The sequence below is a fragment of the Prionailurus viverrinus genome, chromosome B4, assembly GCF_022837055.1.
Source record: "Prionailurus viverrinus isolate Anna chromosome B4, UM_Priviv_1.0, whole genome shotgun sequence".
Classification (NCBI taxonomy): Eukaryota; Metazoa; Chordata; class Mammalia; order Carnivora; family Felidae; genus Prionailurus; species Prionailurus viverrinus.
In genome coordinates, this window is record NC_062567.1 from 138974144 (window position 1) to 138987581 (window position 13438).

General features: G+C 57.1%; 1 protein-coding gene across 3 annotated transcripts in view; it reads left to right on the top strand.

The window, feature by feature from the left end:
• MOV10L1 (Mov10 like RISC complex RNA helicase 1) overlaps positions 1 to 12052 on the top strand; it is a 72450-nt gene extending 60398 nt beyond the window's left edge. For 2 of the 3 annotated variants that reach the window (XM_047868320.1, XM_047868321.1), the window contains exons 20-27: positions 813 to 912; positions 1844 to 2008; positions 4769 to 4942; positions 9614 to 9763; positions 10593 to 10700; positions 11286 to 11423; positions 11514 to 11605; positions 11802 to 12052. In XM_047868320.1, the coding sequence (XP_047724276.1) occupies positions 813 to 912; positions 1844 to 2008; positions 4769 to 4942; positions 9614 to 9763; positions 10593 to 10700; positions 11286 to 11423; positions 11514 to 11605; positions 11802 to 11811 (937 nt within the window). In that variant the 3' untranslated portion in view covers positions 11812 to 12052. Of the gene's footprint in view, positions 1 to 812; positions 913 to 1843; positions 2009 to 4754; positions 4943 to 9613; positions 9764 to 10592; positions 10701 to 11285; positions 11424 to 11513; positions 11606 to 11801 lie in introns of those variants that run through there. The other variant, XM_047868322.1, reaches the window with a different exon arrangement.
• The last annotated feature ends 1386 nt before the right edge of the window (positions 12053 to 13438 follow it).

A 13438-nucleotide genomic window follows, 5' to 3' on the forward strand; every position in this document is an offset into this window, starting at 1 on the left:
AAAACCCAAAGCCTGCGATTTCCCCCTTTGGTCGGGAGGGACCTGTGGGTGTTGCTGTGGGGCCACAGCCTGACTCCCAGCAGAAGGAGAAAGTCAGGGTCCAGCTCTACTTCACCGCACACCACTGGGCTCTGATGGCGGCTCTTTGGTCTCGGCCCAAAGTTTGTCCTGTCGCCAGTGGCTCTGTGGCTCCCGGCACCGTGTCCCTGCTGCAGATCTTTCTGCAGGCTGCCTGGGGCCCAGGGCACACGTGCTCTGCGCTATCCCCTGGCCTCTCCCCTCCCCCCCCCCCCCCCCCCCCGCCCCCGTCGGCTTGGAAGGTTGGGGTATTGTCCTGGCCGAGAGCACGCTCATGAGGGTGAGTCGGGGAGGGCGGCAGTCACGTGGGGGAAACTGAGGCACCGGGTCACACGGTCCGTGAGTAGAGGAGCAGCGTTCCAACCAGGCTTTCCCGCTCCCCGCGTGCTGTCAGTCCGAGCCTCAAGGGACCGAGGAGGGCCTGCTGTGCTGTGAGCCCCGTCGTGGAGCTGCCCGCCCCAGCCTCTCCTCAGTTGTTCCTTCCCACCCTCATCCTCTGTCCCCCTGCATCTGTTTACACACGCACCTACGTCCTGTAGAGTCCCAGGTGCTGACAGGACTTCATTCAGGTCTCCTGACAGGCCCGTGGCCTGTAGTTAATCTGCCCAGGTGACACCCACCTTCCTGGCCCCACTGCCAGGCCCTGGGGCAGACGTGGCCCTGCCGTGTGAGTTGGGTGTCGCTGGCTAAGACACTTAGACAGAAATGACCATTCAGTACACCTTTGGTTCTAGAGTCGGACATTTCACACACGTGTTTGTGGACGAAGCAGGACAGGCCAGTGAGCCGGAATGCCTTATTCCTCTGGGGCTGGTCTCAGACGCCAACGGCCAGGTGAGGCCTGCTTGCTGTGGGGTTCTCATCCCGTTCCCCTGCTCTGGCGTGCGCTCTGCACACCCCAGCACAGGGTGAGACAGGTGTCACAGGGGTGACGGGCTCAGGTGAGGCACCACGGACCCCGAGGCTCCGTGACGCTAGGGCCTTGCGTGGACGAGGAAGAAAGGGCTGCTCTGCCTAGATTGATTCGCTTGGGAAACAGACTCCAAGAGTCTTTGTGCAGCCAGACAGGGACATCCAGGCGTTTCCCGGCTCACCGCCCAGGGTTCTGACCCCTCTGCTCCCCCCCTGCCCCTTGCTGCTAACCCCTTTTATCCCAGGCTGATGCTTTGGCTCTTTCCTACTCAACACCTGTTGCTTCCTCCAGCACTCCCCCTGATGGTGACCCGGGGTCCTCTCAGGCTTCCCTTGGCCCTCTCCTCTGCACACGTCCGTCACTCAGGAGGGCCCTTCCTAGCTTCTCCTGGTCCCCTAGACACCTGCCTCCTCCCATCCTGATTGCCTGGTGTGGGGGCAGCACAGAGAGCAGGGAGAAGACCTGGTTCAGCTGCAGCGTGGGCCGTGGGCGGTGGGCGGTGGGCGTGGGCCAGGGCCCGCAGGCAGAAGGGGAAGGGGCACAGCGTGCACTTCCAGGGGACAGAGACAGAGGCCACCCAGCCACTTTGTTCTTCACATCCTGCCGCCCTCATCTGAGCTTCTGCCACCTTGCTCGGGCAGCCGTGCTGCGTCCCCCGTCTTCTGGAGCCCAAGTGATGGTGGGGGCCGGCCGCCTCCCAGCCTGCCCTCAGGGAGCCTCAGCCAGCCCGGCCACCCGAAGGCGGAGGCCAGCCTGGTGCACACGTGGCTGACCCACTTCCCAAACCCCTCCCAGCTGTGGTTGTGAGTCTGTGTCCCTGCACTAGTGTGGGTGCCCGCCTGTGTGCCACAGATTGTCCTTGCCGGAGACCCCATGCAGCTCGGCCCGGTTATTAAGTCCAGACTCGCCATGGCCTACGGGCTGAATGTGTCTATGCTGGAAAGACTGATGTCTCGGCCGGTGTATATGAGGGACGAAGACGCTTTCGGTGCCTGTGGCGCCTACAACCCCTTGTTGGTAAGCACAGACTCCCCGCGGCACGTGGTTCCTCATGGCCTTCCACCCCAGTCCCCGTGCGCACTGAGCTCACACTCCCCTCCCCCATCCCAGAAGGGACTTTGCCAGCACCTCTGTCCCAGTAGCTCAGCCGTTCCAGGCAGTCCCGTCTAAGGCTGATGGCTGAGGTTCTGTGGGGCCAAACACGAGAAGAGTTAAATCTGAGTTAACGTGGGAAAACGGGAAAGAGCCTTCTAGTTCATAGTCTGAAAGAAGAGGCCGTGTCTCCTTCCTGTGGTGCTAGTTTGCTGGGAATCCCTGCAGATTCCCTTCTCAGCCAGACTGTGACCGCTTCAGAGGGATGGGCCTTGGAATCTGCATTTTAGCCCCCTCCCCCACAGGAACACTGGAGTTTGGGAGCCTTGGGTCTCTGGGGTCCCTCGTTAAAGTGAGCCAAGTAGCACATTCTGTAAGTTCCTGCAGCACAAAAGGAGAGTTCCTTCTAAACTTTAACAGTAAACAGAAAGGAGGCGTGGTGATCATGGGCAGGTTTTCCTGGAAACGCTTGGGACCTGTGCCAGGCAATGGGCCCTCAGGCCCTTTACCCACCTGGAGAACAGAGGGGGCAAGACAGCATGGGAAGTGGCATGGGCTGGGGAGAGCTGGACCCTCCGGAGGTGCTGAGGGCCGTGGAAGACTGCCCCAAGGCAAGCCCAGGGCAGCAGTGGGCTCGCGCCAGCCCAGACTGGGCATCGAAGAGCACCCTGCCTGTGGGAGACGCATGTGCGCCCCCTGGTGTCCACATCCCCCATCCCGCCCCCCCCCCCCCCCCCCCTCCGGCTGAACGGGCAGCAAAGCCTCCTCTGCCTGACAGCGCGGCACCTTCCTTCTCCCCAGGGCGCCTGAAGCTGCAGCGAGTTTCTGGGGGCAGAGGGCCTCTCTCGCCAGGTGCTCTACAGGCCGACACAGGGCCTGGCTTGGGGTGCAAGGAGCTGAGATGCCAAATTGAGCTTGAGTTTGGGGCTTTGATTAGCATTTTGGAGGCTGAACACGTCGTAGTTGCGGAGCTGAAATTTGTCACCGTGGATCAACAGAAAAGTCCTGGGGCCTACCGGGTTCTCACCCCGGAACAAGGGAAGACCCCCTCCACCAATGAGGCCCCAGGCCAGTTGGAGGCAGGACACAGGTCACTCTCGCTCTGTGTGCTGGTGACATCACCAGCGGCTCGCAACAAGGTCCCAACCAGGCTTCAAGCTGGCTGTGGCTTAGGGGGATGTGCCCTTAGCCACGAGGGCCCCACGGCCCAGGAGCCAGTGGCTGCCTGCAACTGACATGAGACCAGGCTTCATGGGTTCGTAGAAAGACCGGGGCTGCGGGACAGTGGCTATGGAGGGGAGTGTGCGGCCGGATGCACAACCAGCCCCTCCACCCCTGAGGGAGACCCCTCAGCTGTCTGGACTCGGGGGACCATCGAGCAGCTTTCTCCTCTTCTCTTTTCCTGACGTTCACCTCTTCTGTGAGAGCAGGCCCTTGAGCCTACCCGTGGGTTCAGAGGGGCTCGCTCACGAGCACTGCACTTCTCAGCAAACCCGTGTCATCAGGTCCATAGGTCCTGGGGCTTTGCAGTCCAGAACGCGTTTTCCAGGTGAAGAGCTCTCCTGGCAGCGACAGTGCATTCCTGTCGAGTGGTGGACACTAAAATCCTTGGGACAGAGGACGCATTTTTCATGCTTAGTGCCAGTGAGGAGTCCAGTGGGGGCAAGGGCGCCTCGGTGGCCAGAGGGGAGCCCAGCCTGGGCACTCAGCACAGCCACAGGCAGGCGTCACAGGCAGCACTGAGCATGTTCCTGCCTCGCTATCAGGTTCCAGTCACGGCCACAGCCACCACAGCTGTGGGAGCCTCCAACCGTGCTGCGGAGCCACACAGATGCCAGCAGGCCACCAGGTGTGGTTGGCCTCCCCTCCCAGCAGCTGCCCTACCACCTGATTTGCCAGGGAGCCTCCCTCCCTCTTGCCGGGCCCTGGCAAGCAGGGCAGGATGGCGGTGCGCCCCCCGCCTGCGGCGTGGTGGTGGGATCAAAGCATGGGGGGGCCGGGTGGGAGGCTGAGATGGCGAGCAGGCGATGCCTTGCGGGAAAGCGGCGACACCCGGGAACCTGTTGGGCCCAGAGACGGGGGAGCCACAAAGAAGAGGAGGTGGGTGGAGAAGCCTTGAGCCAAACCAGTCCAGGGGGCTGGGGCAGGGAGGGGGCGAGAAGAGCGGGTTAAGCGTCTGACTTCAGCTCAGGTCACGATCCCACAGTTTGTGAGTTCGAGCCCTGCTTCGGGCTCTGTGCTGATGGCTCGGAGCCTGGAGCCCGCTTCAGATTCTGTCTCCCTCCCTCTCTGCCCCTCCCCCACTCGCATTTTGTCTCTCCGCCCCCCCCCCCCCCCCCCCCGGAAAACATACACTTAAAAAAAGAATGCACTCTTCCTAACGAGCCCTGAGAAACGTAGCAAACTGTCAAATCGTTATATTGTACACCTGAGACTAATATAACACCGTACGTTGATTATATTTCAATTAAAAGAAACCAAACCCTCTGTTCAAAAAGTCGTTAGAGGTGCGGGAGCACTTCCTGAGGAGCTGGCAGGTGACAGGCCAGGAGAGGGAGGACAGGCAGAAGCAGGCGCCCCCAGGGCTACGATCTGAGATGGGTCTCGGCATTTCTCCTTTTGACAGAAGTGTGACACGCGTGTGCCAGTTTGGCTCTGGACCCGTTTCCAGCTCTCTCTTTGCAGGTTACAAAGCTCGTGAACAACTACAGATCCCACCCAGCTCTGCTGGCACTGCCATCCAGGCTGTTCTACCACAGAGAGCTCGAAGTGTGCGCAGACCCCAAGGTGGTGACCTCCCTGCTGGGCTGGGAGAAGTTACCGAAGAAAGGCTTCCCGCTCATATTCCACGGCGTGAGGGTGAGTCGTGCGCCGAGAGTGGTCTAGTGGCCACGTGAGCCCTCAGTGCTGTTCGTGGGTCTGTGCGTGTTCATCACATGTGGTTTGTTCAAGTCCGTTGTTAGTGGGGCATTCACCAGTTGCCAGTGGGCAGATGGCCACACTGATGCCGAAGAGTAGAACCAGTAAGGAGGGCTTCTCCCCCTGCAAGGCCGGCCCGTCGGCCACTCAGGTGACTGTACACAGAACAGACTCGGAAGTGCTGGCCCAAGTGGGCACTGGAGGGTGGGGGGTGCCTGAAGGCGTCGTGTGACTGAGGGGGAGGCTGGGGTGATGCGGAGCTGGGGGAGCTGGGTACCAGGAGGCCCCGTGCCCACCAAGAAGGACCGCACCCCTTGTGAGCCTGTGTCAGGCGAGGGGACTGCTGTGGGGTGGGGACACCTGCCTGTCACCATGGCCTCACCAGGTGGGGGGCTCCACAGTAGGAAAGAGCTAGATGCTCAGTAGCCCAAAAAGTGACAACTGTGCCCTAACATCAGAGACTCCGTATTGAAATTTGGTTGTTAGAACAAGAAGTCATCTTTTTCATTAACTGCCCCCGGGGTTCTCATCCAGAATTGGGGCTGCGCCCCAACCCCGGGACAGGAGGCACCGGTGGGGCTGGGGGTGCGTGAATCCAAGTGACGGTGCCACCGCCGTGTGCTCTCTCAGAAGTGGATGGAAGGGGGTGGGGTTGCGTGTTCAGCTGTGGCTGTGGAAGGGCTACCCTTTGGACAAAAGAGAATTCAAGGAAAGAGACCGGTCCCTCTCAGCTTGAGACACTCGCCACAGAGCCCTGTTGACCGGTGCTTTCTCCCAACCTCGTATGCCGGTCCCCCTTCCCGGGAACATCCTGCCCCTGTTCTGTCCATCCTCAGAAGCTTCCCTGTATATCAGAAAAACAAGTTAGAAAACGTAGCAGAAAGTGTAGAAAATGTCGGAGATCTCCCTGACATTCGCTAGACTTCAGCCTAAGAAGCCTAAGAAGTAAGCAGGATTGCTGCAGGGAGAGAACTGGACCCGAGCGTGTGACGTGAGACAGGTGATGTTCATGAACAGACAGGCCAGTGTTGTTCTGCCTAAATTAATTCCTATATTTAATGCATAGAAGACTACATGGAAGTCACAACGGGTTTTTTTCATGAGAAATGAATGGATTATAAACGTGCAGATGTGTTTTAAATGTGCAAAAAGTGTTTGTAGCAGAATGAGATACGGAGCCAGTTAGATATACCACAAGCAATAGCCAACGGAAGCATACTTGTAGACTCAAAAAAAAAAAAAAAACCAAAAACCAAAAAACATAGGCAGTGAAACAAAGTCCAAAAACATTTATTTAGTAAGAATTTTTCAAGGGCCTACTTGTGTCCCAGGCTCCACTCTGGGCCCTGAGCATAAAATGGGTGATGAGGCCTCGGGCTGGGTTGCGGAGAACAGTCCACTGCCATCATTTGAGCAAAAAGGGTTTGGCCTCAGGGCTGCTGTCAAGGCCTGCCCCTTGCACTCCCTCTGCACCCTCAGCCGTGGCTCCCGCAGGCCGCTCCAGTCCCCGAGATGCGACGGCAGGCCCCCTCCCTGGCAGGTGCCCCCCTCGTTGAAGTGTTACCTTGACTGACAGCTTCCCCTGCGGAGGCTCTGGAAGGACCTCTGTCTGACTCCTGCTCCGTTCCCGTGCCCAGCACATCTCAGCCGAAGGAGCACAGCAGAACGTGCCGCGTGAACATCGTGGGGCAGGGCTGAGCCCCGGGGCGGCCCAGGAGGAGCCACCAAGGTGGCTGTGGTCTTGTCCTCCTAGAGAAACGGTCGGAAGCCTGCACCGCGGTGGACAGGTGGCTGATGCCATGGCAGAGTGGAGTAGGACAGCCTAGCCCTGTCAGAGCCTGGGATACCTTCTGGTCCCTGACAGGAGAGATGTGGCAAGCCCTGGTCTAATTGAAAAGCCAACTTCGGACTGACTTGCATTTTCTCCGCTTTGTTTCGTTGCTTCGTTAATCTTGCTTTGTCTTTAATCATCCCCCTGCTAACGTGCGTATCTATTTTGTTTGTCGTAACTCCTCATCCTCTGAATTAGGAAGACGCCGGAGATGCCGACCTGTACCTTCCTTTCCACGTGTGTCTGCTGAGGGATCTTCTTTCACAACTTTCTGGACATTTATAACTTTCTCTTTCTTCTCTTTTTTTTGATCCAAGGGTTACAGAGAAGTATTTTTTTCTTAATTTTCAAGTGGCTGAGAATTCTTTGGCCACCTCTTTTTTGTTGTTTTTAATTTTATTAGGTGGTCAAGAACAACGGCCTGTAAACTCTCTGCTTTTAAAAATTTGCGGCCAACTAGGTATCAGGTTGGGTACATATTCTGAGGACATACCCCCGAAAGGTATAGTCTCTATTTGAGGGATGCAAGTTCCGTGTATATTTTTAAACAAACGTTTGGAGTCTGTGGTTCAGCTCCCCTGTGTCCTGATGTCGGCACGCCCGCGGAGGGAGAGGCGCGGTGAGGTCTCTCGTTATAGTTGTGCTTTTTTATCCAATCCTCTGTGAATTCCAGTCGCTTCTGCCTTAGGGACTTAACTGCCGAGGTGTTTCCTGCATACGAGTTAGGATTGTCTTCCTCCTCACGTTACGTTCTCCCTACTGTTTCTTGTTTCTCGCCTTAAATTCCATCTGGTAAGTCATACTAATGTCGCCGTTGCTCGTTTCTTTTTATCTGGTATCGTAGCCCTTCTTTTTCTCTCTTCACCATCTTACCGTACGTATCTTTCTTAGAACAGCTCATTTTCATGTTTAACCCAGTTTGAGAGTCTCTGATTTTAATGAGATGAGTCAGTCTAACCTATGCTTTCTTACCTTTATTCCTTCATTTCCACCTTTATTACCAATTTTCATGGTTTCTTCCTTTTCCTTATTTTTTGTAGGTGATTGGTCGCTATTCGGCGTTTTTTCTCTTTCAGTAAGTTCTTGCCTAAGCACCATCACGCTGAAATTGTTTGTAGTTCTCTATTGTCAATCTCAAAGATAAATTACAGGGCAGCTGGCTGGCTCTGTCAGAAGAGCATGCAACTCTTGATCTCAGGGTTGTGAGTTCAAGCCCCATGTTGAGTGTAGAGATTACAAAATAAACTTAAAAAAAAATTAAAAAGGCACCTGGTGGCTCAGTCGGTTGAGCGTCCGACTTCAGCTCAGGTCACGATCTCACGGTTCGTGAGTTCAAGCCCCACACCGGGCTTTGCGCTGACGGTGCAGAGCCTGGAGCCTGCTTCGGATTCTGTGTCTCCCTCTCCTTCTGCCCCAGATAAATTACGTACGGCTTAACAACAGCAAAAAACATCCTCAAGGTTAATACATTCCAATTGCTGTGTCTGGTATTCTCTTTTTTTTTTTAATTGTGCCAAAATAACATGTGACATAAAATTTACTTTAGCCATTTTCAAATGTACAGTTCAGTAGTGTTAAACGTATTCACATTGTTTTGCATCCAGTTATTAGAACTTTTCCATCTTTCCAGACCGAAACTCTGTCCCCATTAAACACTCACTTCCCCTCCTGCTCCCAGGCCCCTGGCGCCCACCACCTACTTTCTGGCTCCGTGAATCTGACTCCTGTAGGTGCCTCATATGAGTGGAGTCTTCCAGTATTGTCTTCTGTGATGGCTTATTTCACTCAGCACAAAGTCCTCAGGACACGGGTGTGAGAAGTTCCTTTCTTCTTAAGGCCGAATAACATTCCATTGTCTGGATGGACCGTCTTTGGTTTATCTGTCCATCCACTCGCGGACACTTGGGTCGCCTGCACGTTGTAGCTGTTGTTCGGAATGCTGCAAGGTACAGGCATACGGTATGTCTCTGAGGCCCTCGAGTGGGATTGCTGGATCACATCGGATTTCCGGTGTCGTTCTTTGAGAAGCCGCCACACCGTTTTCCACAGTGACCGTGCCGATTTACGTTCCCGTGGGCCGTGCACAGGGGTCCGGTTTCTCCACATCCTCCCCAACGCTTGTTTTGTTTCTTCGTAGAAACCATGTGTGAGGGGGACCTTGTGGCTCTCACCTGTGTCTCCCTGATTATCGGTGACGCTGAGCACCTGTGCGTGCGTGTGGGTCAGAGGCATGCTCCTTTGATGGCTGGCTGAGAGGGCCCAGGCCTACACGTGGGGAGGGAGGGGGGCCCCGAGTGCGTGCTCACCTGCCTGACTGCAGCCGGCCGCCGCCCTGCAGGTCCCGTGGTCTGCTCTGGCCCCGGCTCCCAAGGTTTGGGCCGCACCGGTTGCTTGTTCCTGTTTGTGGCACGCCCTGAGGTTCCCCGGCAGGGCCCGCGTCCCCACCCTGGCCAAGCACCCTGCTCTTTGCCTGGCAATTCCTGCACGTGCATCACCGCCCATCCACTCCTGTCAGCAAATCGCAGGCCGCCCCCAAGCAGCCCTTCTCCGCCGGGGCCCTTGCTGCGGCCGTGGCGGACGTGACCGTGACTGAAGTTAGTCTGCCCACCGGAGTGTGAGGTCTGCAGGAGCACGGGCGTACTTTATCTGCCTCACGCGTGCCGTATCCCGACACCTGCTCTGCTCCTTCCTTGTTCACAGCCCCCTTCACAGCACCTGTTGAGGAAATGAAGTCTGGGGGCTGGGTGTGCCATTCTCTTATCTCCAAATTGTTAACTCAGGGCGGCGAAGCTCGTGAAGGCAGGAGCCCGTCCTGGTTCAACGCGGCCGAAGCCGTCCAGGTCATGCGCTACTGCTGCCTCCTGGCCAGGGGCATCTCCAGCCAGGTGTCTGCAAGCGATATTGGTGTGATCACACCCTACCGGAAGCAGGTATGGACCTGCCCACCGCTCCTTTGAGCTGTCGCGTTCACAGGGTCCGGAAGGCGGGTGGAGACCAGCTCCCTCAGGGGGCACCAAGTCCCTCCACAGCCGCTGCACCCCCGGCCTCCCCGCACCCCCGCTAGCCTGCCGCACACCCGTGTCCTGGTGCTCGGACCCTCAGACCCTGCTCCCAGGGGCTGGGGCGCTCCATCTGGGCTTACCTGGCAGTGGGAGCGGGCAGTGGGCCACCATCCGCGTCCTCCTGGGGGACAGTCAAGCTTGCCCCTAGCACTGAGCTTTCGTCTTCTGCGCACTTTTCTCCAAGGTTGCAAACGGGTTTTTACTTCACCAGCACCCATGGGAGACCTTGGTCTCTAGACACACAATCCAGAACCCGGCATCCTGCTTCTGTGACAGCCGTTCCCGTTCCCCCAGGAGCTGGCTCTTTCACAAAGACGTCTGCCCCTGCCTTCCGGCTGCTGTTGTGCAGAGCCTGCTTCCGGGCCTCTGTCCAGCCCCTCAGGCCCCTGGGGTGTGGCGCTCTGGAGCCTGCCCGGCTGTGGGTCCCAGCACCGTCCCCACTGAGATGGCCAGGCCCGCCCAGCAGCAGGCATGTGCACCTGCGGGGAGAGGGAGACGTCACAGACACTCTGTCCCCTCTCCCTTTCCCCAGTGCACTGTGTCTGAAATCAGAATTTGTGTCCTAATCAACTTAGATGAAATACGATTTGGAAGTGATAAGCAACAGTGCATGTTGGTTAATATCTGGCTTGTGCTTAAATATGTAAAGAAACGGTCAGATTTGTAAAGTTCTGTCCTTTTTTTGTCTGCTTCAAAGGTGGAAAAAATCAAAATTCTTTTGCGAAATGTTGATCTGACGGACATAAAGGTTGGATCAGTAGAGGAGTTTCAAGGGCAAGAATATTTGGTCATCATCATCTCCACCGTAGGTATTCCTGTTTTGAGTGGGGGTGACGGTGTGTGTGACACCACCTGAGGTTCATGTCCTTCCGGTCGAAAGCGGCGGAGGCTGGTCGGTAGCACAGGCGACCACTGGCAGGATGGAGATGTTCCGGAGCCCTCTCAAGCCGTAACTGCAGGGAGCTCTTTAGAAGACGCGACACCTGCAGACAAAAAAAAATAACCGAAATCCAGCGAGAAGCAGTAAACGTGCTGGTAAAGGTCCCACACGCGGGCCACGGTGGCTCGATGCTGCCGCCCCAGGAGAACCCGCTGTGACTCTCAAAACTCCATGTTTGTACAGAACGTGTGAGCAGCAGATAAGTTAGGAAATTCAGACATGACGATGGAAGTCAGAATCGCCTACAACTCTACACCCAGAGATAGAGGGTCTCCTGTGTAGACGATGGCGACGAGGCTCCCTCCACACCACTGGTGTTTTTTTCCTTCTTTAACTAAAAATGGGGTTCTGCTGATGTTTAATAGTTTTAAATGCTTTTAAATACCGAGTTTCTTTCCATGCCAAAAAAATGGATATGATACCATTTTTATTCATTTTCGTGTTTTTTAGGTGCGGTCAAATGAAGACAGATTTGAAGACGATAGATATTTTTTGGGTTTCTTGTCCAACTCAAAAAGATTTAATGTTGCAATCACCAGACCCAAAGCCTTGCTGATTGTGCTGGGAAACCCTCACGTGCTGGTCAAAGTGAGTCTGCCGAGGAGGGAAGGGCCTGGGTAGAAGGCGCCGCTTGGGACGGCTTGGGGTTTTGAGGCGGGCTCTTCGGTGTTTCAACAGGACCCCTGTTTTGGTGCATTGCTGGAATACAGCATTACGAACGGTGTCTACACGGGGTGCGATCTACCTCCCGAACTGCAGTCACTGCCAGAGTGAGCTCTGTGTCTGTCCTGCAGCTTTTGCCCTGCCCCTCCCTGCCAGCCCACCTCATTCACCTGCTTTCTGTCCAGTGTTGGGATAATGCAGATCGCTTGGGGTCCCTGCAGGAGGCCACAGCCCCCAGCCCTCCAGCCTGAGCTGCAGTGGGGATCCCAGCTCACTGGCCCCCTCCCCTTTCCCCACGTGCAGCTGTGGCTAGACATGCGCCCCCAGGACCGGATCCACAGCCACAGTTGGTAAGGCAGGGCTGCTGGGCCTGGCGCCACACCACAGGGAGCTGCTGTCCCCGTCTCTGTGCTGGGGCCCCTGCAGCCTGCCTTGTACCCTAGCCTTGGCCGCGAGCGTAGGGGCCACGGGGTCCGATGGAACCTGCTATTCCCACACCGGCCCATTCCTGCCACTGGACGGTTACTGCAACCCATCACCAAAATAAATGTGCACATGGGACACCTGGTGTGGCTTTCCGGCTCGAAATGCACCGGGTGCTGGGAAGCAATTGTGCTTCCGTGTGGCCTCTGATCCCTGCAGGCTCACAGACATTCTCCGGGTCCTTGAGCCAGTGTTCCCTTCACCTGCCAGCCGTGTAGAGCCCGGGGCCTCTATGGGGGCTCTGTCTGGGGATGGGTGGCCATGCAGAAGTGGGGTCAGCATCCCCCTCACCCAGAACCCTGGTACAGCTCGGTGGGACCCGTCCCCTCTGGCCAAGAAGGTGGCCCATCTGTGCAAATCCTCGGGGACCCATTTCTAGGAAGGGCAGGCAGCATTTACATACACATTGGGGTCTGCGCCTGTGTGAACAGCACCAGGCTTGGGGACCAGGAGCCCCAGGAGCCCAGTGAAGGCATGAAGTCTCTGGCCGTGCCTCCCAGTGAAGTTGGGGGGTGGGGGGGAGGGGTGCACAGCAGCCTGCACAGGAGACAGGATGAGCCCTGGGTTCCGAGATGCCCAGACAGACACCCTCACCGTCCATGAGAAGCAGACCCTGAGACACTGAGGCCCATGACCCCCAGCCCTCGTGCCCAAGAGGACTCCCCACATGAAGACACAGGCCACTGCGTAGACACGGGGGCCTGCGGTGGCTGTACCACTCCTTACTGAGGCTCCGAGTCCCCGCTTGTGTTTAGAATACATGACTGCTTCCTCCAGGAAGGCAGCTAGGATGATGCCCTGCACGGGGAGTGTGTGGAGGCCCAGGCAGGGCCCACCCCACGCACACCAGACATGAGGCCAGCTGTTCCCAGGAAGAGTCAGACATGACAGGGCAGCAAGCAGCCCGGGGCAGGTGGGGTGGGGGTGGGGTTGCTGCTCCGCTGTCCTGCCCAGGCCAGAGGCCAGCAGTGCAGGTCCCAGGGCCAGGCCTTGTCGCCAGAACATGGGGTTCTTGGGTGCTCACCACCCCTCCCGGGGACACCTACTTCCAAACTCCCCCTTCCCACGGTTCAGGGGCCTGCCCCGTTGCAGCGTCTGCTCCTGGAGGCAGATGGGGATACTCCTCTGGCTGCGTGAGGGCTCCTGCTCCCTCCCAGACCTTCACACCCGTCTCCTGAGGGTCTGGGCCTTGGGCGGGTCCTCTGCTCACTCCCAGGGTCTTTTGCCCAGGCAGAGCACTCCGGAAGGGTCTGTGTGTCTTTTCTCAACTTTGGCTTCAGGATCTGGGGAAGGTGCCCTGGGAGCTGGTCGCTGGGGGTGATTCTGGAACCCTGGATGCTCCTGAATAAACCAAGAGCAAACAGCTGTTTGGGAGTGGAGGCAGCCTGACCAGAAACTGCCTTGCACACTCACTTCTTGGGCAGGGCGGGGATCTCATGCATAAAACACACTGAGAG